The 26709-nt window shown below is 41.0% G+C and overlaps 2 protein-coding genes across 2 annotated transcripts; one reads left to right on the top strand and one right to left on the bottom strand.

The window, feature by feature from the left end:
- Positions 1–2273: 2273 nt before the first annotated feature.
- Positions 2274–5519, bottom strand: LOC109905289 (endothelin receptor type B-like). The gene is made up of 7 exons (XM_020502579.1): positions 5133–5519; positions 4904–5016; positions 3892–4096; positions 3553–3693; positions 3115–3248; positions 2925–3033; positions 2274–2408 (listed from the first exon to the last, which is right to left on the bottom strand). Exons 1-7 carry the CDS (start codon positions 5517–5519, stop codon positions 2274–2276), a joined length of 1224 nt encoding a protein of 407 aa, XP_020358168.1.
- A 1769-nt stretch (positions 5520–7288) lies between these two features.
- Positions 7289–26038, top strand: LOC109905281 (glutamate-rich protein 6). The gene is made up of 12 exons (XM_031801126.1): positions 7289–7354; positions 8070–8209; positions 8323–8405; positions 8582–8698; positions 16516–16656; positions 16893–17053; positions 22165–22226; positions 22380–22522; positions 23507–23586; positions 23665–23820; positions 24079–24307; positions 24495–26038. Exons 1-12 carry the CDS (start codon positions 7290–7292, stop codon positions 24744–24746), a joined length of 1629 nt encoding a protein of 542 aa, XP_031656986.1. The 5' UTR covers position 7289; the 3' UTR covers positions 24747–26038.
- Positions 26039–26709: the final 671 nt, after the last annotated feature.

The following is a 26709-nucleotide window of genomic DNA, read 5'->3' as shown; positions in this document are numbered from 1 at the left end:
TGTTCAAATGAGCCTGTAATTGCATAATGATGATATCATTTAGGCGATTTTGAATATTTTTATTTTATTTAACTAGGCAAGTCAGTTAAGAACAAATTCTTATTTTCAATGACGGCCTAGGAACAGTGGGTTAACTGCCTGTTCAGGGGCAGAATAAAAGATTTGTACCTTGTCAGCTCAGGGGTTTGAACTTGCAACATTCCAGTTACTAGTCCAACACTCTAACCACTAGGCTACCCTTCCTCCTTTGCCTTATACTGATGTTGGGTGAGAATTGATCTGTTTTCCATTTTCAACGGGGATTTTGTAAGTCCCTGCGTTGAGATTGATTCAGTTCAGTCCGTCAGTGGTTGATGTGTGGAAAATGAGACGAGAGGCAAAGGAGGAAACTATGTTGCGTTCTGACACTCATGAAGAAGAAAAAAATGGTGAGTACAACCACACGTAACGTATAAATAGGAATGTATCTGACGTTTACATGCATTAAACGTATTCCCAATCTGACCCTCAAACCATCACGGTCACCTAATAATCCCCAGTTTACAATTGGCTCATTCATCCCCCTCCTCTCCCCTGTAACTATTCCCCAGGTCGTTGCTGCAAATGAGAACGTGTTCTCAGTCAACTTACCTGGTAAAATAACGGATAAATTAAAATAAAAAAAAGATCTAAAGAACAAAAAACAAGAAACTGTATGGGACCATAAGTGTGACTTCTAGCAATATCTTACCTAAATCAAATGCATTATCCCATTATTTGATTCATGGATGCAGTTTAATATGTCTGGCTAATAAATCATCATATCACCAAAAACATAAAGGAAAATGCAATTAATTGACATCCTTATAAATAATTCCCATACTGTACATACAGTCAGGTAGAGTTACAGTACAGAAACTATCGTACAGAGCATTATTATATTCCATTAAAATGATCTGTCCCTGATTAAGAATTACGATATTTTCATAACAGGTTGAAAGTCAGCTTCTCTCTCTACAAGGCTTCCTTCTATACGTTACGGGGTGGAATATAATTCCTCCCTAAAATAGTTCACTAGATTGATAAGGTGTTGGATGGAAGAAATACTTCCTATCTGTGCTTGCCTTGTCCTGTGACAGGACCCATCAGGTGCTCAGCTCTTCCCTCACCCCTCCTTCTGACCCCATTCTGTCATCTCCGTTTCCTTATTTTCCACTCGCAGGTCTTTTATAAAAGTGTCTCCGTTCATTACACATCTAACAATGCATTACAAATAGGCCACCATCAATCAGTCGTTCAGCGGTGAAGGCAGAATCCACTGGTGTCTCCGAAGCGATAGGTTTAGGAACTAAAGGTGCAAGATGTGAGAGGACGGCTTTCTCTCAGAGAGACGGAAATATACATTTGTGTCCTAATAATTTGTCATGCCCTCTCTGACACAGTTTTGATAATGAATAGGAGAACTAATTTGGTTATAAGCTTTTTCAAAATTCTCATTAAATTTCTTCTTAAAAAAACAACAACTAATCAGTATTTCTATGTAATTGGGTAATCTCTTTACAGGTGGTAAGAGCGTGTAATGCTGGATATGTGCCAAGACTAAGTGCCTTGAGGCAGAGTTTTCCAGGTAAACATGTTACCGGCCAGGGCACATAAACTTACAGTGTGTTTGATATAGGTGAAACATGACGTACGTAGAGGAGTGGGAGTGAGTCAAGGCCCGAGGGAACGGAGTCAGAACTGTCTGACTCTCTTTGTCTGAGTGTGTCATATCATAAGCAGATGTTCTACTGATAACAAGCTCACAACAGACAATGCCACAGGATTTGTTGCTAAGCAACTCTATACCACTAATGACGGTACATTACATTGTCTGAGTCTACAGAACCAATAAAGACATTGAGGAAAAGCCTAAGACTATAGGTTATGTATAGACCCTCACACTGAAATTACATTACTTAAATATTCATTAAAAAAAATTCATTTAATCAGGCAAGTCAGTTAAGAACAAATTCTTATTTTCAATGACGGCCTAGGAACAGTGGGTTAACTGCCTGTTCAGGGGCAGAATGACAGATTTGTACCTTGTCAGCTCGGGGGTTTGAACTCGCAACCTTCCGGTTACTAGTCCAACGCTCTAACCACTAGGCTACCCTGCCGCCCCATTTAATAAGCCATCTTTGAAATTATTACAGAGAAACATCCATAGACACACTAAAACTGAGCAAAAAAAGAAATAAATCTATGCCTATGTCATAGTAATATATTGTTTAAACAGTCAAGTGTCCTCTTACTCAAGTGGAGGTGGGCTTATTAGCTCTAATGTCACTGTGCATAGAGGCCTGGTCCTGCTTATTTGACTTCAAGATAGACTGTACCTCTTCAAGCATCAATAGTTCAGGATGTATGCACCAACAACATAGGCGTTTCTAAGGGACAGACAAAAAGAGAATGAGTTAGAGAAGTCCAAAGGACAATACATCATTTTCAAATACAGTCAAACACAAAACTATCAATGAATATGTTGTGGACAGGCGTAACATAGTTGACCAGAGATTTTGGTTCTGGGCTGTCAGATTACTATCAATATCCAAGTTTTCCGTTGCATTCTAGCACCGTAAATGCTATTAGATTAAAATGCAAACTAGCAGCACTGTGAATGCCCTTAGATTAAACCTTAGCTATGAGTGTTGCTGATTCAGCTATGACCTGTCTGGTGTCTAGTTCAGCTCTGGTTACTGTTTTCAAAGGACTGCATTTTTTACCCACCTCAAGTCATTGCCCTTACAAGTTTAACTGTTAAAAGTCAACGAGTCAGAAATGACTTGAACATATAGTCCATACAGCACGTGTCATATCGTCAGACTTCATCCTTTACCTACCTCGGTCTCGTGTGTGTAAGAACTGATATAATAAACAATGAGGAGGATTATATTAAATCTTACCTTGAAACATGTTTTGAATCGTTTGCTGACCATGTACAGAGCGATGGGGTTGATGCAGGAGTTCAGCGATGCCATATTAATGCCAATATAGTCCAGGACAAGAAACACACTGAAAAGGATGAGAGGATCAGGTCAGTAACACATACCACATTTGAGAACAGCAGTGACAGTTTAATGTATCCTTTCTTACCTCAGTAGCTGACACCTTTTAGAATCCTTCTCATCATAAATGGTGAGTTTTAAGATTCTGCTCAGGTACAGTGGTAACCAACAGAGAGCAAACACAAGCACTAAGCAAAACACCGTCTTGGCCACTTCTCGTCTCTGGGTGAAAACAGATAAGGAGATTTATCTTAGACATTTTAATGACAGCATAAAAAAATAATGGCATTACAGCGCTAAAACTACAGTGTCTATACTGCACCATGGGCCTCCATGTTCGGTCCAGGAAAGCTAATGGGATGTGGAGGCTTTTATTCCACCCCAGCACTAACACGTTTGTTTCAAATAATCAACATATCATTGTCTTCGGGCTGGAGCATGATTAGTTGAATCAGCGGGTTTTACTGCTGGTCTGGAGTAGAAGGCTGTACATCTAATACCTCTCTAGTACCAGAGCTGTAATCACCTGTGTGGTGTAGTTCCCCAGGGTATTCTCATTCTTCCTCAACATTTTCCGGGCCATCAGGGTGTAGAAGACAGCCGTGCAAGCCAGGGGCACGCAGAAGTAGAAACCGAAGAGCCACCAGTCTTTTGCTGATTTATAAAACTTATGGAAAAATTTAGTGTTTAGTATTGTGGTTTCTGGTTTTATATACATACTGGAATGTGATGATAAGCACACCTCACTGGCTGCATTATATCATCAATCTGTCGTTTTCATTTATTATCTAAAGAAAACCAAATGAAACACATTATTGACCTTTTATTTTTCCATATTACTGCATGCTGTCAGGACTGACATTACCTGCATGAACTGATTGGTCTGTATGGGGTGAAGCAGACATATTGTCAGATGCTGTCCTTTATACTCCATCGTTATCATATCAAAGCCGACAACTTCAGGTACAGCCAGGAATGTTGATATCACCCATATCACAGTTATTTCCACTACTGTCCACGTTGAAACCCCAATGCCTTTGATTCGATTCCAGGATGCAACAGCTCGATACCTAGAAAATCAACAGGGAAATGATGTGGCTGGGGAGCGTTTTGTTCATAACAATAAAACAAAAATCGTATTGCAATGAAAGGGAATTTCAGGGCCTACTTCAAAGAAATATATTTGTTGAAATGTAGACATCAGCCAACTCTAACCATGTTACTCTTCTTATAACCTTATGTATTCTATTCTCTGGTTTTGCCTTGTAAAATCTAAGTAATACAGTCATGTCCAACTATCTTGAAACAGAAATGTGAACTGAAGGTGTAATCCTCTCACCTGTCATACCTCTCATCTGTCATACCTCTCACCTGTCATACCTGTCACCTGTCATACCTCTCACCTGTCATACCTGTCATACCTGTCATCTGTCATACCTCTCACCTGTCATACCTGTCATACCTCTCATCTGTCATACCTCTCACCTGTCATACCTCTCACCTGTCATACCTGTCATACCTGTCATACCTCTCACCTGTCATACCTCTCACCTGTCATACCTGTCAACGGTCATACCTCTCACCTGTCATACCTCTCACCTGTCATACCTCTCACCTGTCATACCTGTCATACCTCTCACCTGTCATACCTCTCATCTGTCATACCTCTCACCTGTTATACCTGTCACCTGTCATACCTGTCACCTGTCATACCTGTCATACCTGTCACCTGTCATACCTCTCACCTGTCATACCTGTCATACCTGTCATACCTCTCACCTGTCATACCTCTCATCTGTCATACCTCTCACCTGTCATACCTGTCACCTGTCATACCTCTCACCTGTCATACCTGTCATACCTGTCATACCTCTCACCTGTCAATGCTCAAGGCACATAAACTCAACACTGTGATTCCAACAGAGGTTTTCTGGATGAAAGGGATTAGTTTACAGAGTGCCAAACCAAACGGCCAGTCCTCAGCCATGAGCTGCAAAAACAACAAGTCAATATTATATTACAAATCAATTTGTACTCAATAATACAAATCCGATTTGATAGATCAGGATAGACAGATCACTGCACCCCACATTGCTAATAACTCACCCTGTAAGCATTGACTGGAATATCTATCACGATATGCAGCAGGTCTCCCAAAGCAAGGTTGGCAATGAGAATGTTAGGTCCACTTCTCATACATTTGTTTTCATATATAATTCTCAAGAGTACTGAATTTCCAACTATTCCAACGATGAATACAAGAGTAGACACCACAGTACTGATGTATTTGAAAGTGTCTCTGATTCCAGTCGACACTAAGCACATGGGATGGGGTCGGGGGCTTCGTCCTGCTGTTTTGAATAAGGGAACAGAACCATTCGATTTGTGGTCCTCTGTAAGCTCTACAGCATCTGAAGAGGCAGTGGCAAAGAGTTGAATAGTAGGAGCTGGTTGTGGATTCTGATCATTGGTCGCTGCACTGATTAAAACCATTCCATTGGTAAGCAGCAGAGAGAGAACAAGAGCTACAATTTCCATTGAAGATGATTTCCTCAAAAGGCCCTGCAATTTACCCCTGGGAAGTAGTCTGCAAATGAGAATGGAAATCATTACTGGACACATTACAGCCTGGAGTGATACCAAAAAATGAATCAAGGTGGAATAAAGTCTATTGATTACAAGAAGCATTGATGATTGTCTGTGAAATTATAGATAACGTTGAAAAATGTCAGTTTACCTACTGTACACGCCAATCGATCCAGCGTTAACTTTTTCCTCCACAATGCAGTTGCAATTGTAGTCTACACATACAGTCTGTGGCTTAGCTAAAGCAGATTAAGGTTTTTATAGACTGAGATTTTATTGGCATGGTTAGTCATCAATCTGTCACCACATTACTGCTCTTGGTGCATCATTCTGGATGACAGGGCTTCACTGAAGTCTTGTCCTCAGCAGATGACTCTATACAAGTTAGAGCTCTGTTCTCAATCCAATGGTTGTCTTACCATTGTACGTACAAATACAAAAACAGCAATGACTAAAATACTTTTAGGGACACACCGACCCAGTAATTGTATCTGTGACAAATGTGAATCCTGTTATGATCTTTGACATTGAAACAAGTGTCTATCTTGAGAGGATAGGGACTTATATAATTATGAATTTGAATACTAGACATAATATGGACCTGAACCTTCTTATGATAGGATAAAAGTCAGTCGTTATGGTCAGGGAGTTGCCAACCATGGTTTGCCAGTGCTGTGATAAGATCTTGTGTAAAATAATTTATTTGGAGAATTTATCTGCACTGTCTTTTATCTAGCTAGCCAGCCTGTTTTAGAGGGATGATTCCATTAATTGTTCAAATTAACTGCCAACATTCCATTCAAATAATGCAGTCAATCCACAGCCATACACTACAACATGTTTTACATTTATGGTCTTTGTACATATATTTTAAAGGCTATTTATTCAGAAAAATTGCATTTATAATTATATGACAATATGACAACTTTTATTTTCCTGCATAAGTAAAATCGGGATTAAGCCTCTACTAACATTTTGACCCCATTCTGGAACTTTTAGGGTTTATGAAATAGCCCCTCTAATAATTTAACAGGATGTCTATGCTTAGATCTAAAGGGCATCACCGAGTTCTACATTTCATATGACGTAATAATAAAATGCACACGAAGCTGTTGCCATGTATTTAATCAAAAAATTAATATATCTCATTGACATCATGAAATAGGAAAAACAATAACACGTCATTCAATTGATGCCTCGAATATTTATACATGATTTCATTAGTATTTGTCATTGATCAGGGGCTATTTCTTTTCGTGTGAGTGCCACTTACCCCATAAAACCCTGTCAGTATGAGTGGGGTGCCGCCCACAGATGCTGGTGTTGCGCAATAATTCAAGATTCTGGACAACACGACTGACCTTTCCGCACCTCGGTTCTTAGCGGAAAACGTGCAAAACCCAGTGGACCAGTTGACCTGTGACAATCAGAAAGACCCCGTTGCAACTCTTGTGACGGACAGGTTCATTTGTAAGTTTAAGTTTTATCTGACAACATTTACATTTGCCCACGTATGGCGTCGGATGACATTTGGAAAGTCTGTGAATTAGGTGAGTAAGGGGTGAGTAGACTAGCTCACTGATGAGATCGCATGTTCACTCCCTTCTCGTTGTATTGTAATTGAATAACGTTACATTTAGAAGCAGATAACCTGCTTAACGTTTCCTTCGCTGTGCAATGCTAGGTGAGAAAACAAAGAGCCATGCCAGGACTACTTTGAGCACAGATGAAAAAGTTATAATGTAAGACTTTTTTAGTATTATTTCAGGTTCAATGAGAGATTTTTAGAGAGATATGTAGCCAATATGCTGGTAGGGTTTGGCCCAGGTAGCCTGTTGGGGGACAGTGGAACTGGATACAAGTGATTGAAACCAACCACGCTTCAGCCATTCGCCTTCACTAAATTCATATGCTGATGATAAAATGGATTTTAGATATTATTTTCGTGGCCCAGGTAGTAATTACAATCGGCATGCAAACCCCTCCCATGTGATTGGCAAATGAGTTGCACACACAATATATTGGTCAGAATTTGTACCAATCTCATGTTTTTCCTTTTGAATTCCCGTTGTGATAGTATAAAATGTCATGTATAAAATCCTCCATTTTATTTTCTAAATCAGTGAAGTAGGCCAAATCCTGGCCCTGATGAAGGGTGGAAATGTGTTCATTTTATTCTGAGCAGTGAATCAATTGTTATACACTTCCACTGCCCTCTGACAGTTCCTCAGTTTCTTCTTCACTTCAGTTTGCTCCTCAATTCATGCGCCTCCTTTGGAGAGTGAGGTAGCAGCGTTGTTACCTTCACCCCAGTAGCCTATAAGTATTCACATCATTGTCATACAATTATTAACCACTATTGCATTTTATAACAAGATTGGCATGCGCTTGAAACTATTTTGACCATAGTCTGAACATGCTTGAAGAACAGGCCCTCTTTTTCCCTACACCATCCAGCACGCTGCCAAGGAGCGTTTCTACCACAGCAGAGTTCATAGAGGTCCACGTGCTGGACGGCAGATCCATCACCATAGTCAGCGCCAGCACCCAGACAGACTGGGAGTGGGTGGAGCAGGCACTCACAGACAGCTGTCAAGGTAGTCAGAATGTCCGATGGGTTTTGGGTTCGAATGAGTCACACTTTCTTTTTTGCTGCTCTCCCCCTCAAACATCTGTCAGCACCTTCCTACAATTATTTCCTCTCTCGTAGTTCAAAGTAAAGTGGAGAGGTTTGAGCCAAAAGTCTCATCACAGACAGTTCCCCAGAGTATAGTTATTGGGCCACATTCAGAGGTAAGGTAATGTATATAGCCTATGGTATATGATTAGTTAATAGAAAACAGTTCAATCACAGTAGGCTATTCAATCAACCAATTTACTACCAAACCCAACAAACTGAAAATAGATCACAACAAACTGAAGAATTGAAATGGTATAACAGGGTTTATCTTTTGTGTCCTCTTTGGAAGATTGAAGAGACAGATATGGAGAAGGAAAATGAGTTGTATGGTATACCTAATGTGGGGCCACCTTCCATGTTGGCCTACAAACCAGAGTCGAAACAACCGCCTGTTCATTTTGAAAAGGTAAGCAACCTCAAGCACTTTGGATGAGAAATGATACAATGACTACAAAGTTAAAGTGAGGACTGTCAGCTTTAATTTGAGAGTATTGTCATCCATATCAGATGAACCATTTTGTATTAAAGTAGTAAAAAGGAAAATAATTTTTGTCCCATATTTTCTAGCACGCATTGACTTACGATAAGGGCTGTGTTTTGACTAGGCTTACCCTGGCGTGACGGTTTGATAACCACGTTCTCAAAAATAACACAATACATCATTTACCGTTCATTTATAGTGCGCACAAAAATAATCTGAAACACAACCAAAACTAACAGCAAGTGCATCCAACAATTTTGCGGAGTCACAACGAGCTTGATTTAGTCATTACGTGCTATGAATATGGGACCAAATACCTAACTTTTCACTACTTTAATACACATACAAGTACATTTTTTTCTATACTTTTTATCCCCTGTATATACACAAAGTGCAGTAATTTCTAAACGGTTCCCACCCGATATGAATGAAAATACCCTCAAATTAAAGCTGACAGTCTGCACTTTAACCTCATAGTCATTGTACATATTTTTTTTGTACATCCAAAGTGCTGGTGTACAGAGCCAAAACGACAACAAATGAGTGTCACTGTCCCAACACTTTGGCAGCTTACTGTATTTTTTTTATTCCCATAGTGCTTCTTGTTTTCATGATGACATATTTCATGTTACATACATAATATTGTACTGTACATGCATACACTACCGGTCAAAAGTTTTAGAACACCTACTCATTCAAGGGTTTGTCTTTATTTTTAGTATTTTCTTCATTGTAGAATAATAGTGAAGACATCAACTATGTAATAACACATATGGAATCATGTAGTAACCAAAAAAGTGTTAAATCAAAATATATTTTATTGCCTTGATGACAGCTTTGCACACTCTTAATATTCTCTCAACCAGCTTCATGAAGTTGTCACCTGGAATGCATTTCAATTAACAGGTGTGCCTTCTTAAAAGTTCATTTGTGGAATTTCTTTCCTTCTTAATGCATTTGAGCCAATCGGTTGTGTTGTGACAAGGTAGGGGGGTATACAGAAGATGGCCCTATTTGGTAGAAGACCAAGTCCATATTATGGCAAGAACAGCTCAAATAAGCAAAGAGAAACAACAGTCTATCATTACTTTAAGACATGAAGGTCAGTCAACACCGAACTTTGAAAGTTTCATCAAGCGCTATGATGAAACTGGCTCCCATGAGGACAGCCACAGGAATGGGAAACCCAGAGGTACCTCTGCTGTAGAGGATACGTTCATTAGAGTTACCAGCCTCAGAAATTGCAGCCCAAATAAATGCTTTAGAGTTCAAGTAACAGACACATCTCAACATCAACTGTTCAGAGGAGACTGTGTGAATCAGGCCTTCATGGTTGATTTGCTGCAAAGAAACCACTACTAAAGGGCACCAATAAGAAGAAGAGACTTGCTTGGGCCAAGAAATAAGAGCAATGGATATTAGAACAGTAAAAATATGTCCTTTGGTCTGGGGTCCAAATTGGAGATTTTTGGTCCCAGTCTTTGTGAGACGCTGTGTGGGTGAATGGATGATCTCTATGTGTATTTCCCACCGAAAAGCATGGCGGAGGAGGTGTGATGGTGTGGGGGTGCTTTGCTGGTGACACTGTTTGTGATTCATTTAGAGTTCAAGTGTCACGAATATTACCGAAGGTGACTCCCCTTCTTATTCGGGTGGCGCTCGGCGGTCGTCGTCGCCGGTCTACTAGCTATCGCCGATCCGTTGTTCTGTGTTCCTTTGGTTTTGTCTGATTGGTATCACCTGTTTCTTGTTTTGTTGTTAGGGGAGGGTTATATATAGTTTGTTCAGCCCGCTTCTGTTTCGTGCGGGCTTGTCAGTCTGTTTTGTTGTTAGGGGAGGGTTATATATAGTTTGTTCAGCCCGCTTCTGTTTCGTGCGGGCTTGTCAGTCTGTTTGGTTGTTAGGGGAGGGTTATATATAGTTTGTTCAGCCTGCTTCTGTTTCGTGCGGGCTTGTCAGTCTGTTTGGTTGTTAGGGGAGGGTTATATATAGTTTGTTCAGCCTGCTTCTGTTTCGTGCGGGCTTGTTAGTCTGTTTGGTTGTTAGGGGAGGGTTATATATAGTTTGTTCAGCCTGCTTCTGTTTCGTGCGGGCTTGTTAGTCTGTTTTGTTGTTATGGGAGGGTTATATATAGGTTGTTAGGGGAGGGTTATATATAGTTCGTTCAGCCCGCTTCTGTTTCGTGTGGGCTTGTTAGTCTGTTTGGTTGTTAGGGGAGGGTTATATATAGGTTGTTAGGGGAGGGTTATATATAGGTTGTTAGGGGAGGGTTATATATAGTTCGTTCAGCCTGCTTCTGTTTCGTGTGGGCTTGTCAGTCTGTTTGTTGTTTGAGTGTATTTTGTTTGTATTTGGGTTTCACGCTGTCCGTTTATATTTCTGATCATTTGTTTTTCCACTTTTGGTTTATGTTATGTTTCCGGGACATTAAAGCGTGTTTTTTCCCACATCTTTTGCTCTCTGCGCCTCCACACCTCCTCACTCATTTCACGTAACATCAAGGCATACTTAACCTGCATGGCTACCACAGCATTCTGCAGTGATACACCATCCCATCTGGTTTGGGCTTGGTCCCACTATCATTTGTTTTTCAACAGGACAATGACCCAACACACCTCCAAGCTATGTAAGGGCTATTTGATCAAGAATGAGAGTTATGTTTTATTCGTAAGATAAATTTGAAGTGTTTTAATGAGCAGGCTTTCTTTCATGATTTGTTTTATTTTGACTGGAGCAAGATTGAGTTTATCCCTGATGTGGAAACTGACTGGAAATTCTTTCAATATGGTTTTTCCCAAATAGTAAACAAACATGCCCCATTCCACAGGTTCAGGGTTAAACGGCGGGATAATCCATGGTTTTCTTCTGAGCTGTCTTGTATTATTCACAACCGTAATCTAGCCTGGGCTAAAGCAAGGAAATCATGTTCTGATGCTGATTGGGTTATTTTTAGGCAGTTACGAAACAAGTGTTCTTTCTTCTCAGGAAGGCCAAGTCTGAATATTTTATGTCTGTTACCACTGATAACCTGAATGACCCTAGAACATTTTGGAAGGCTATTAAGTCTATGTCTGGTAACAGTAAGGTTAATGAATTACCGTCATGTGTTTTGAAGGACTCTGTTGCTATATATGACAACTGAAATGCTGAATCTTTTCAATGAGCAATTTGTATCGCCTGGTAGTCTGTTTGATTCAGTGTCCTCTGTCTCTGTACAACCCTGTGTGGATGAACCAGTGAGAGCTGGTCAAACTTTTAGCTTTTTTTAGCCATTCTCAGTGCAGGTGGTACTTAAAGCCCTGACATCCTTAGATCACAGAAGGCCTGCAGGTCCTGATGTTTTTGTTCCCTGCTTTTTAAATCTGGCAGCTGATTTCATAGCTGAACCACTTACATATGGAATGTAGTGAAATCCTGAAAATCTGGAAATCAGCATTTGTCCTACCACTTTTAAAAGGGGGAGATCCAACTCTTTTAAATAATTATAGGCCAATCTCAAAGCTGTCACCCCTGGTGAAAATACTTGAAACCCTTGTAAGTGAACAGCTAAAATAGTTTTTATTTACTAACTCTATTTGATCAATGTACCAATCAGGCTTCAGGAAGAAGCATAGCACAATTACAGCAGCCATGAAGGTTTTAAATGATATCACTGAAGCCATTGACAAAATAACAGCACTGTGTCTCACTTTTTATTGATCTCTCTAAGGCTTTTGATACAGTTGATCATGCTATACTAAGGCAGAGATTGTCGAGTGTACGTCTTTTGGAGCATGCAATTGGATGGTTTGCTAACTATCTGTCTGATAGAAATCAGTGCACTCAATTTGATGGGCTTATGTCTGTTAAATTGTCTGTCTTTAATGGTGTGCCCCAAGGTGCTGTACTTGGTCCTCTCTTATTCACTATTTATATAAATGATTTAGACAAAAATGTCCAAAATGCACAACTTCATTTTTATGCTGATGACACTGTTATTTACTGTTGTGCCTCATCTCTTACAAAAGCTTTCCAGAACATACCAACTGCTTTTTATACTGTTCAACATACCTTGTGTCAATTGAAGCTTATCCTCAATACTGACAAAACTAAACTAATGGTGTTTTCTAATGCAAGAAATAGACCTCTGAACCTTCTCCTATTACTACCTGTCAGGGCAAGGAGATTGAGGTTGTAACCTCATATAAATATCTTGGAATTGTAATTGATGATTTTCTCTCTTAAATTGAATATTCAACAACTTACAAAAACATTGAAGCTGAAATTGGGATTTTATTTTAGGAATAAGGCCTGTTTTTCTTTTGAAGCCAGCTAGTATCAGCTACATGTATGCCTTTACTAGACTATGGGGATATTTTATATATGAATGCTTCCGCTCAGTGTTTGAGATCAATTGACACTCTTTACCATGGCACTTTGAGATTTATTTTAAACTGCAAAACCCTTAAGCACCACTGCACTTTGTATACCAGGGTTGGCTGGCCTTCTCTAGTCACTCGTAGGCTCAGTCACTGGTATACTTTTATTTACAAAGCCATTTTGGTTTTACTACCTTTTTATTTGTGCATTTTTATTGTTCAGAAATGTGGTGGGTACTCTCTTCGTTCGCTGGACTTTATCCTGCTATCTGTTCCAAATGTCCGAACTGAATTTGGTAAAAGGGCTTTTATGTACTCTGCGTCATCGTCTTGGAACACCTTACAAAATACTTTTAAACTGGAAGAACTTGTCCTGATTGGTGTTTTTAAATCACTGATGAAGGATTTTGAGGCTGATTCCCTGACCTGTCAATGTTTGTAATTTGCTGTTTTATACTCTTGTGAATTCAATGGTTTTTACTAGATTACTTGTAGTTTTTAATGTTGTCTGTCCGTAATTTTTTTTGTAATGACTTGGTGCTGCCTATCTTGGCCAGGGTGCTCTTGAAAAAGAGATTATAATCTCAATGAGCCGTTCCTGGTTAAATTAAGGTTAAATAAAAAGTAAATAATATGGAGTGCTGCATCAGATGACCTGGCCTCCACAATAACCCAACCTCAACCCAATTGAGATGTTTTGGGATGAGTTGGACCACAGAGTGAAGGAAAATCAGCCAACAAGTGCTCAGCATATGTGGGAACTCCTTCAAGACTGTTGGAAAAGCATTCCAGGAGAATTTTTTAAATATTTTTTATTTCACATTTATTTAACCAGGTAGGCCATTTGAACAAGTTCTCGTTTACAACTGCAACCTGGCCAAGATAAAGCAAAGCAGTGCGACACAGACAACAACACAGAGTTACACAAGGAATAAACAAACGTACAGTCAATAACTAAATAGAAAAGTCTATATACAGTGTATGCAAATGAGGTAAGATTAGAGAGGTAAGGCAATAAATAGGCCATAGTGGCGAAGTATTTACAATTTAGCAATTTAACACTGGAGTGATAGATGTGCAAGTAGAGATACTGTGGGGTGCAAAGGAGCAAAAAAATAAATAACAATATGGGGATGAGGTAGTTGGATAGGCTATTTACAGATGGGCTGAGATAATGCCAAGAGTGTGTAAAGCTGTCATCAAGGCAAAGGGTGGCTACTTTGAAGAGTCTCAAATACAAAATATATTTTGATTTGTTTAATACTTTTTTGGTTACTACTTGTTTCCATATGTGATATTTCATAAGTTTGATGTCTTCACTATTATTCTACAATGTAGAAGTTAGTAAAAAATAAAGAAAAACATTTGAATGAATAGGTGTGTCCAAACTTCTGACGGGTACTGAACATGCATACACAATATAGTACTGTACATACATTCTATAGTACTGTACATGCATACTATAGTACTGTACATGCATACTATAGTACTGTACATACATAATATAGTACTGTACATGCATACATACTATAGTACTGTACATACATGCTATGGTACTGTACATGCATAATATAGTACTGTACATACATACATACTATGGTACTGTACATGCATACTATGTTACTGTAGATGCATACTATATTACTGTACATGCATACACACTATGGTACTGTGCATGCATAATATAGTACTGTACATGCATACATACATACTATAGTACTGTACATGCATACTATGGTACTGTACATGCATAATATAGTACTGTACATACATATATACTATAGTACTGTACATGCATAATATAGTACTGTACATGCATACTATAGTACTGTACATGCATAATATAGTACTGTGCATAATATAGTACTGTGCATGCATAGTTTACATACACTTAGGTTGGAATCATTAAAACTTGTTTTTCAACCACTCCACAAATCTCTTTTTTAACAAACTATAGTTTGTCATTTTTCCAACAATTGTTTACAGACAGACTATTTCATTTATAATTCACTGTATCACAATTCCAGTGGGTCAGAAGTTTACATACGCTAAGTTGACTGTGCATTTAAACAGCTTGGAAAATTCCAGAAAATGATGTCATGGCTTTAGAAGCTTCTGATAGGCTAATTGACATCATTTGAGTCAATTGGAGATGTACCTGTGGATGTATTTCAAGGCCTACCTTCAAACTCAGTGCCTCTTTCCTTGACATCGTTTGGAAATCAGCCAAGACCTCAGAAAATAATTGTAGACCTCCACAAGTCTGGTTCATCCTTGGGAGCAATTTCTAAACGGCTGAAGGTACCACATTCATCTGTACAAACAATAGTACGCAAGTGTAAACACCATGGGACCACGCAGTCGTCATACCGCTCAGGAAGGAGACACGTTCTGTCTCCTAGAGATTAATATACTTTGGTGCGAAAAGTGCAAATCAATCCCAGAACAACAACAAAGGATCTTGTGGAGATGCTGGAGGAAACAGGTACAAAGGTATCTATAGCCACAGTAAAACGAGTCCTATATTGACATAACCTGAAAGGCCTCTTTTTGGAGATACATGTATGTCCTCTGGTCTGATGAAACAAAAATAGAACTGTTTGGTCATAATGACCATCGTTATGTTCGGAGGAAAAAGAGGGATGCTTGCAAGTCGAAGAACACAATCCCAACCGTGAAGCACAGTGGTGGCAGAACCATGTTGTGGGGGTGCATTGCTGCAGGAGGGACTGGTGCACTTCACAAAATAGATGGCATGAGGCAGGAACATTTTATTGAAGCAACATCTCAAGATATCAGTCAGGACGTTAAAGCTTGGTCGCAAATGGGTCTTCCAAATGGACAATGAACCCAAGCATACTTCCAAAGTTGTGGAAAAATGGCTTAAGGACAACAAAGTCAATGTATTGGAGTGGCCATCACAAAGCCCTGACCTCAATCCTATAGAAAAGTTGTGGGCAGAACTGAAAAAGTGTGTGTGAGCAAGGAGGCCTACAAACCTGACTCAGTTACACCAGCTCTGTCAGGAGGAACAGGCCACAATTCACCCAACAATTCAAAGACGACACTACCAAATACTAATTGAGTGTATGTAAACTTCAGACCCACTGGGAATGTGATGAAATAAATAAAAGCTGAAATAAATCATTCTACTATTTTTCTGACATTTCACATTCTTAAAATAAAGTGGTGATCCTAACTGACCTAAGACAGGGAACATTTACTAGGATTAAATGGAATTGTGAATTGTGAAACTGAGTTTAAATGTATTTGGCTAAGGTGTATTTAAACTTTCAACTTCAACTGTACATGCATAAATACATACTGTGGTACGGTACAACATTTTGCATGAGAGGAGTGATGGTGAAGCTTGCCTTACTCTAGATCCCAGTGTTGCCGATCTCTGGATCCTCTGAAGCTCAGTCCAAACTGAAAGTAGAGTTTGTTCTATGTGACTACTGCCAGCAACCCTGTAACCCATTCATACGCCGGGAACAATTGGAAAATAATCGTGACCTGGAATTGGTGAGTCCTGCTGACAGTGAAGTTGTTCTCCATCAATTCAAAGCAAATCAATGCAAGTAACAATGGGCCAATCTTTAAATACCTGTTTCAGAAAGAGAGAGACTGGAATGATTGCATTCTAATGTTCCTTTATCGTTCCTGGTGTGGATCACATGCTGCTAAGATTGTAGATATGGGTTAGAATTAAGTTGTCTCCTACTCCCATTGAACAGTTGTTTTGTTATGTTTCTACTCAGCTCTTTTGCTGTGAACGGGCTCAGAAAATGCGAGCGTTTCTCCTGGAAGAGGAGCGGGCCTTAGCCGCCATGGAGATGAACAGGAAGATTGATGTGGGCCCTCACCCACCCTTCATGAACAAACATGAGAAGAGAGCTGCAAAGGAGCGGGCAGAGCAGAGGTGAGAGGATCTAATTTAGGTAATACCCTGTCCATTTTGGTGTCAGCTGTTTGAAACCCTCTTGCAGTCGTCATGCATACGATACTTATTGAGTTTTGCGGAGCAGCGTAGAGCTGTTGTAAAGGAAGTTGTCAAGGAAGTGAGTTTGTGTTTATACAGGACCTCCCGCCCCCACCTACCATAAAACAATAATGTGAATGTGGAGCTATACAGAGCCCTCTGCATTGTTACAAAATTTAGGAGGCACATAGCAATGGGGTATGGAGCTCAATTTGGACTCTGTGTGCTTCCAGAGGCTCTGCAATTGCGTCACACCCACTATACGGAGTCCCCAACCACATTTTCAGATCAAACATAAGTTGTCTCTAATCGGGGCTCCCGAACAGCGCTGCGGTCTAAAGTACTGCATCGCAGTGCTAGAGTCGTCACTACAGATACGTGTTCGATCCCGGGCTGTGTTGAAGCCGGCCGTGACAGGGAGACCCATGAGGCAGCACACAATTGCACCCAGCGTCGTCCGGGTTAGGGGAGGGTTTGGCTGGGTGGGACGTCCTTGTCCCATCGCGCTCTAGTGTCTCCTTGTGGCGGCTGGGTGCATGCACGCTGACTTCGGGTCGCCAGCTGTACATTGTTTCCTCCAACACATTACTGCGGCTGGCTTCCTGGGTTAAGCGAGCAGTGTGTCAAGAAGCGGTGTCGTGTTTCGGAGGAAGCATGGCTCTCGACCTTCACCTCTCCCGAGTCCATACGGGAGTTGCAGCGATGGGACAAGAATGTAACTAACAATTGAACATCATGTAATTGGAGAGAAAAAGGGGTATTAAGTACCCCCCCAAAATATGTGTGTGTATATACAGTGGGGCAAAAAAGTATTTAGTCAGCCACCAATTGTGCAAGTTCTCCCACTTAAAAAGATGAGAGAGGCCTGTAATTTTCATCATAGGTACACTTCAACTATGACAGACAAAATGAGAAGAAAAAAAATCCTGAAAATCACATTGTAGGATTTTTTATGAATTTATTTGCAAATGATGGTGGAAAATAAGTATTTGGTCACCTACAAATAAGCAAGATTTCTGGCTCTCACAGACCTGTAACTTCTTATTTAAGAGGCTCCTCTGTCCTCCACTCGTTACCTGTATTAATGGCACCTGTTTGAACTTGTTATCAGTCTAAAAGACACCTGCCCACAACCTCAAACAGTCATACTCCAAACTCCACTCTGGCCAAGACCAAAGAGCTGCCAAAGGACACCAGAAACAAAATTGTAGACCTGCACCAGGCTGGGGAGACTGAATCTGCAATAAGTAAGCAGCTTGGTTTGAAGAAATCAACTGTGGGAGCAATTATTAGGAAATGGAAGACATACAAGACCACTGATAATCTCCCTCGATCTGGGGCTCCACGCAAGATCTCACAAGAATGGTGAGCAAAAATCCCAGATCCACACTGGGGGACCTAGTGAATGACCTGCAGAAAGCTGGGACCAAAGTAACAAAGCCTACCATCAGTAACACACTACGCCTCCAGGAACTCAAATCCTGCAGTGCCAGATGTGTCCCCCTGCTTAAGCCAGTACATGTCCAGGCCCGACTGAAGTTTGCTAGAGAGCATTTGGATGATCCAGAAGAAGATTGGGAGAATGTCATATGGTCAGTTGAAACCAAAATATAACTTTTTGGTAAAAACTCAACTCGTCGTGTTTGGAGGACAAAGAATGCTGAGTTGCATCCAAAGAACACCATACCTACTGTGAAGCATGGGGGTGGAAACATCATACTTTGGGGCTGTTTTTCTGCAAAGGGACCAGCACGACTGATCCGTGTAAAGGAAAGAATGAATGGGGCCATGTATCGTGAGATTTTGAGTGAAAACCTCCTTCCATCAGCAAGGGCATTGACGATGAAACGTGGCTGGGTCTTTCAGCATGACAATGATCCCAAACACACCGCCCGGGCAACAAAGGAGTGGCTTCTTGTGATCATTTTAACCCCACGGGGTGAGATCTTGCGTGGAGCCCCAGATCGAGGGAGATTATCAGTGGTCTTGTATGTCTTCCATTTCCTAATAATTGCTCCCACAGTTGATTTCTTCAAACCAAGCTGCTTACTTATTGCAGATTCAGCCTCCCCAGCCTGGTGCAGGTCTACAATTTTGTTTCTGGTGTCCTTTGGCAGCTCTTTGGTCTTGGCCAGAGTGGAGTTTGGAGTGTGACTGTTTGAGGTTGTGGGCAGGTGTCTTTTAGACTGATAACAAGTTCTTCTACACCTGCATTGCTTGCTGTTTGGGGTTTTAGGCTGGGTTTCTGTACAGCACTTTGAGATATCAGCTGATGTACGAAGGGCTATATAAATACATTTGATTTGATTTGATTCGTAAGAAGCATTTGAAGGTCCTGGAGTGGCATTGCCAGTCTCCATATCTCAACCCCATAGAAAATCTTTGGTGGGAGTTGAAAGTCCGTGTTGCCCAGCAACAGCCCCAAAACATCACTGCTCTAGAGGAGATCTGCATGGAGGAATGGGCCAAAATACCAGCAACAGTGTGTGAAAACCTTGTGAAGACTTACAGAAAATGTTTGACCTCTGTCAATGCCAACAAAGGGTATATAACAAAGTATTGAGATAAACTTTTGTTATTGACCAAATACTTATTTTCCATCATCATTTGCAAATAAATTCATAAAAAATCCTACAATGTGATTTTCTGGATTTTTTTCCCTCATTTTGTCTGTCATAGTTGAAGTGTACCTATGATGAAAATTACAGGCCTCTCATCTTTTTAAGTGGGGGAACTTGCACAATTGGTGGCTGACTAACTACTTTTTTGCCCCACTGTATATGTATGTATGTGTGTATGTGTGTATGTATGTATGTATGTATGTATGTATGTATGTATGTATGTACAGTGCCTTGCGAAAGTATTCGGCCCCCTTGAACTTTGCGACCTTTTGCCACATTTCAGGCTTCAAACATAAAGATATAAAACTGTATTTTTTTGTGAAGAATCAACAACAAGTGGGACACAATCATGAAGTGGAACGACATTTATTGGATATTTCAAACTTTTTTAACAAATCAAAAACTGAAAAATTGGGCATGCAAAATTATTCAGCCCCTTTACTTTCAGTGCAGCAAACTCTCTCCAGAAGTTCAGTGAGGATCTCTGAATGATCCAATGTTGACCTAAATGACTAATGATGATAAATACAATCCACCTGTGTGTAATCAAGTCTCCGTATAAATGCACCTGCACTGTGATAGTCTCAGAGGTCCGTTAAAAGCGCAGAGAGCATCATGAAGAACAAGGAACACACCAGGCAGGTCCGAGATACTGTTGTGAAGAAGTTTAAAGCCGGATTTGGATACAAAAAGATTTCCCAAGCTTTAAACATCCCAAGGAGCACTGTGCAAGCGATAATATTGAAATGGAAGGAGTATCAGACCACTGCAAATCAGCTCATACAAGGAGAAGACTGATCAGAGATGCAGCCAAGAGGCCCATGATCACTCTGGATGAACTGCAGAGATCTACAGCTGAGGTGGGAGACTGTCCATAGGACAACAATCAGTCGTATATTGCACAAATCTGGCCTTTATGGAAGAGTGGCAAGAAGAAAGCCATTTCTTAAAGATATCCATAAAAAGTGTTGTTTAAAGTTTGCCACAAGCCACCTGGGAGACACACCAAACATGTGGAAGAAGGTGCTCTGGTCAGATGAAACCAAAATTGAACTTTTTGGCAACAATGCAAAATGTTATGTTTGGCGTAAAAGCAACACAGCTTATCACCCTGAATACACCATCCCCACTGTCAAACATGGTGGTGGCAGCATCATGGTTTGGGCCTGCTTTTCTTCAGCAGGGACAGGGAAGATGGTTAAAATTGATGGGAAGATGGATGGAGCCAAATACAGGACCATTCTGGAAGAAAACCTGATGGAGTCTGCAAAAGACCTGAGACTGGGATGGAGATTTGTCTTCCAACAAGACAATGATCCAAAACATAAAGCAAAATCTACAATGGAATGGTTCAAAAATAAACATATCCAGGTGTTAGAATGGCCAAGTCAAAGTCCAGACCTGAATCCAATCGAGAATCTGTGGAAAGAACTGAAAACTGCTGTTCACAAATGCTCTCCATCCAACCTCACTGAGCTCGAGCTGTTTTGCAAGGAGGAATGGGAAAAAATGTCAGTCTCTCGATGTGCAAAACTGATAGAGACATACCCCAAGCGACTTACAGCTGTAATCGCAGCAAAAGGTGGCGCTACAAAGTATTAACTTAAGGGGGCTGAATAATTTTGCACGCCCAATTTTTCAGTTTTTGATTTGTTAAAAAAGTTTGAAATATCCAATAAATGTCGTTCCACTTCATGATTGTGTCCCACTTGTTGTTGATTCTTCACAAAAAAATACAGTTTTATATCTTTATGTTTGAAGCCTGAAATGTGGCAAAAGGTCGCAAAGTTCAAGGGGGCCGAATACTTTCGCAAGGCACTGTATGTATGTGTATATACATATACATGTTTGTGTAAATAAATAAGAATTAGCCTCTAATCGAATGATGGTGTACCTCACACCTCTCAACATACATGTGTAATAGAGTACCACAGTATGAGTCAAAATACCCATAAAACCTAGCGGTCAAACAGGGAAATGGTTCCAATCCGTTTCTGCACCCTTAATTTCTCCAATAGGGGATTTTAAAAATACTTAAAATAAGGGTCGAGTTTCGTGTAGGCTTACCATGGCTTGACGTTTGGATCTCTCTAGGACAAGGTGATTTTTATCAATATATTCGCCTGTATTTACCCCACAAAAATGAAATGCTAAAATGATTGGAACCATTTCCCTGTTTGACCGCTAGGTTTTATGGGTATTATGACACCTCCACTGTGGGGCTCTATGGGCCCTTTTTAGACTTAAAAGCTAAACGTGGTCAAAGAGACACATTTCTGTCAAAGTCTTAAATTTTGGAAAGAAGAGGAGGATGTCTTGGGTTCTCGATCTTCTTAGAGATTTCCACTTAACCTCCCAAAGTAGTGTCCATCACTCCAAGCTGTTCTGATGATGCACTCTGAGGAAGGCCAAACTCTATTTTATCTTAAGGTTGTTGGAATGGGAACTTCAGAAGGTCCTGAAGAAAGGCAATCAGAACCGATTTTTTTCAGGTAAGAGTCAAATTTTCATGTTCTCACTAAAACACCTTGATACATGAAATAGTTACAACTGTTATGATCTTAACTAATATGAGATGGTGAGTATAGTGACTTTGCACTCTCAGACAAAAACGGCAATACTGTTTTTTTTCTTGTGTTTTTAAGGTCAGATCAAAACCATCTCCTACAGACTGTCCAATGAGGTTTGGACTTTCCGAGAAGAGTCTCACTTCCCTAAGATGGACATCATGAACTCCTCAGATATCTTCACCCTCCAGGGGGAGACGGACAGGCAGCACAGAGAGAGGGTAGGTTTCTGTATTAACACCATCCCTGTACTGGCATTGGCACCAGCTTATCTCATCTGAGTGCTCTCTACACCTATTCCCTTACTGTTACTCCCTTACTGTTCAGGTCCATGCTATTCCCTTACTGTTCAGGTCCATGCTATTCCCTTACTGTTCAGGTCCCTGCTATTCCCTTACTGTTCAGGTCCGTGATATTCCCTTACTGTTCAGGTCCCTGCTATTCCCTTCCTGTTCAGGTCCGTGCTACTCCCTTACTGTTCAGGTCCGTGCTATTCACTTACTGTTCAGGTCCTCTCTATTGCCTTACTGTTCAGGTCCCTGCTATTCCATTACTGTTCAGGTCCGTGCTACTCCCTTACTGTTCAGGTCTGTGCTACTCCCTTACTGTTCAGGTCCATGCTATTCCCTTACTGTTCAGGTCCCTGCTATTCCCTTACTGTTCAGGTCCCTGCTATTCCCTTACTGTTCAGGTCCTTGCTATTCCCTTACTGTTCAGGTCCGTGCTATTCCCTTACTGTTCAGGTCCGTGCTATTCCCTTACTGTTCAGGTCCCTGCTATTCCCTTACTGTTCAGGTCCCTGCTATTCCCTTACTGTTCAGGTCCATGCTACTCCCTTACTGTTCAGGTCCCTGCTATTCCTTTACTGTTCAGGTCCCTGCTACTCCCTTACTGTTCAGGTCTGTGCTACTCCCTTACTGTTCAGGTCCCTGCTATTCCTTTACTGTTCAGGTCCCTGCTACTCCCTTACTGTTCAGGTCTGTGCTACTCCCTTACTATTCAGGTCCATGCTACTCCCTTACTGTTCAGGTCTGTGCTACTCCCTTACTGTTCAGGTCTGTGCTACTCCCTTACTGTTCAGGTCCATGCTACTCCCTTACTGTTCAGGTCCCTGCTATTCCTTTACTGTTCAGGTCCCTGCTATTCCTTTACTGTTCAGGTCCATGGACTACCATTACTGAGTGATCTATATGTTTGTTTTTTAGAGAATACATTTGCTTCTGAGGTTCTATCCAAATGGCAAACCCTTCATCACGTTATATCCAGACGGAACAGGTAATGTGTTGTATCTTTTTATTTAAGAGACTCGCGCACCAGGCAATTGTACAACAGCTTTAGCAATAAGTTCCTTAGTGAAAACAAGCTATCCATCTGGGAATGTTGCTGTCATCATCTCCTCTGTGGAGGCTGCTGACTTCACCTATATAATCATGGAGGACAAGGATTTAGAGCCAAACTTTGAGGCCATGTTTACAACCAGAGGCCAGTCTACGTGCTACCACCCCAATGGACTTATATGGTGTGTACCATTAATACTTGCCCTGAAAATCACATACACAGATAAACTATGGCAGTGTTCTGCTGTTACTGCATGTCTATACTGTAACTGTGGCCTACTTGTGTTTGGAAACTGGACCTAAGCTGTGTGTGTGTGTGTGTGTGTGTGTGTGTGTGTGTGTGTGTGTGTGTGTGTGTGTGTGTGTGTGTGTGTGTGTGTGTGTGTGTGTGTGTGTGTGTGTGTGTGTGTGTGTGTGTGTGTGTGTGTGTGTGTGTGAAGGGTGAACCTGACCCAGCTGGGAGGCTCCTGCTGCAGTGAGACCGGGGCCCTGAGACGACGCTGGACCTGGCTGGACCTTGAGCCTCACATCCAAGCCCCTCCCTTCCAGCCCATCTGTCTGGTCCTGGGTAGCCACGTCAGCCTCCGCATCCAGTCCCAGGAACGCATCTACCTCACATTCTCCTCTCACCAGAGCAGAGTACGTTTCAACGTGGGCTCCAAACTCAAGGTGAGTCGTCACAGGACTGTCTCAAGTGAGCACATATTGATGAACTTCTCCGTCGTTCAACATTGATGGATTTTCAAGGATAATTACAGTAATGCACATGAACCAGACATAGCTGATAAGCTGCTAATCTGATGGACACACTCCATCCCATGTGTTCTGACTGTTTTCTGTTGTTTTTCTCTCCTAGCTAACCCATCCGGAAGGCCTAGTGATGCCGGGGCCAGACATCCTGCAACAACATCTCCAAATGAAAAGCCTGGAGATTTACACTCTGCTGGACCGGATGCAGACCTGCATGGCCTACCAGCACTCGGCCAATCCCCACAATATTAAGCCCCAGTACAGCCTCGTTGCCCAGATGCAGAGACTCAAGAGACAGATGGAAAAACAGAGCTCACCCAAAAAGACCAAAGCTCTCATGGCCTCTAAGGACTTATAACAACTGACAACTCAAAGCCTGTGTTGTTCTAGAATTCATATTGTTGCTATGAAACCAAGGCATTTAGCATTTATTCTAATTAGAAATAAATACAGTAGCCATGTGTAGCTATGCTAAAATATTAGAAAAGACTGGTCATGTTTCTTGTCAGATACATTTTGAATAGATATAATGGTTGGCCCATTGTGCAAATTAAGAAATTAGTCAGCAGTCTAAGTAAAATGACGAATGAGGCACCTCACTCTTCAATCACAAGTAGGCCTAGAAGATTCAGTTGAGGTCCCAACAACCCTTGAACCCACCAACCCGTGCATAGGTTACAGCAGCCGTTTAATGGTGCTGGTCGGCTGTACAGCAGCCGTTTAATGGTGCTGGTCGGCTGTACAGCAGCCAGGCAACTTGAAGGACTTGAAGGATGTGTAGTAATGCAGGAAATCTACAAACGGGATAATAATGTTTTCACTAACTAGTTTTATACTGACTCGGTGCAGGTATCATAGCTAACTCAGAATCTTCAATAGAAATAGGCCACGGTAGACAGAACCTTAATTACTCATCTGTGCAGCAGCCTGAAGGTCAACTGATTGACCATGACATTTCTGAACAGTCTCTTCAGAGGAGCTGTATCTGCGATGTTATGCCCACGGCATTTACATAATTTAAGTAAAAATACATCTTGCTAGTTGATTTAAGAGTTGGCATATCATATTTTTCCAGATATATATATATATATTTTTAAGTAGTAGAAGGGGAAAAAAATAGTTTTCATGTCAGTGGCATAACGTTGACTTATCTGAATGCCTGGACCACAGGCATGTGGAGGTCATCTCCAGAATGAGCACCAGGACACAGACTGACTGGTTGGACCAGAGGAGACATGAGGACAGTAGCAGAGGTAAGAGGAGAAAAGTACTATCAGATAGATGAGTGATGATTGTTATAGGTCAGACTTCAGAATTATGCTGATCCTCGAAGCATAGCATGTTGTTTACTTAGCCCAACTATTTCCCTTTCTCCTGACAAATGATTCCTTTGCAGTCAACATTCAGTCAGAAGAAGGGACTATAAAACCTGTAGAGGAATCAGGGATCCCCTTGGAATGTGTGGAGAGACGTCTTGACTCCGAGGTAGCTAGGCGAAACACCGATGTTTTAGAAATATTTCCTCACTATGAAAAAATATAGTAAATCACTTCAAATCAATTCCAATAAATGTCTATTTCCTGTCTCTGAGAAGTCCCTGAAGTGCTCCAAGAGCGCGATTTGTGTTGAGGGGAAAAGTCTACATCTTCATCTCAGGGTATTTTTATTGTTACCAGTCTAACAGACATCAGACAGCGTGAAATGTTAGCGTTAGTGTAGATACAGAATCCTGAAATCTGGAGTTTCTCCATTTTCACTTATTAATGATGAACAATGTGGGCACTTCTGTTGAATAAATGATGAACTGCCTTTTTGTTGTCTCTCTTTAGAATCTTCCTAAAAACGAGGACCCGGAGATGGGTCCGTCCCTAGATAATGAAGTGTTGGCTCACTCAGCAAAGGATCTCCAAACTCCCACAGCTTGCCAAGTAGAAACTAAACAGTCACCAACACATTTTGACATGGTAATGTTTGTTATTATCACTGTTGGATTGTTTCAGAAAACTTTCTTCATGCTGTTTTTTTCTAAGTACATTATGGCTTAGCTGATTCAACTGAACACTGTCACGGTACAGTAATACACCTATTGTATTATGCATACAATATTTTCTTGTATAATTTTTTGGGGGGGGTGTGAAAACAGTGTATTGCTGGTATGTAGGCCACTACAGGCAACTGGCTGTATGGACATGGCTAAAAAGGACAGGCTAAGAGCTGAATGCTTGTTTCCTTTTAGAGCACAAGGGCATCCAGCTCGGACTCGTCATGGGAGCTCCTGGAAAGTGAGCTGGACTCTATTACCTGTGAGTACTGCCAGCAGC

This window comes from Oncorhynchus kisutch, linkage group LG2 (genome assembly GCF_002021735.2).
Source record: "Oncorhynchus kisutch isolate 150728-3 linkage group LG2, Okis_V2, whole genome shotgun sequence".
In the NCBI taxonomy this organism is placed as follows: domain Eukaryota; kingdom Metazoa; phylum Chordata; class Actinopteri; order Salmoniformes; family Salmonidae; genus Oncorhynchus; species Oncorhynchus kisutch.
The sequence above is the reverse complement of the archived record's forward strand: the minus strand, read 5'-3'. Positions and strand labels throughout refer to the sequence as shown.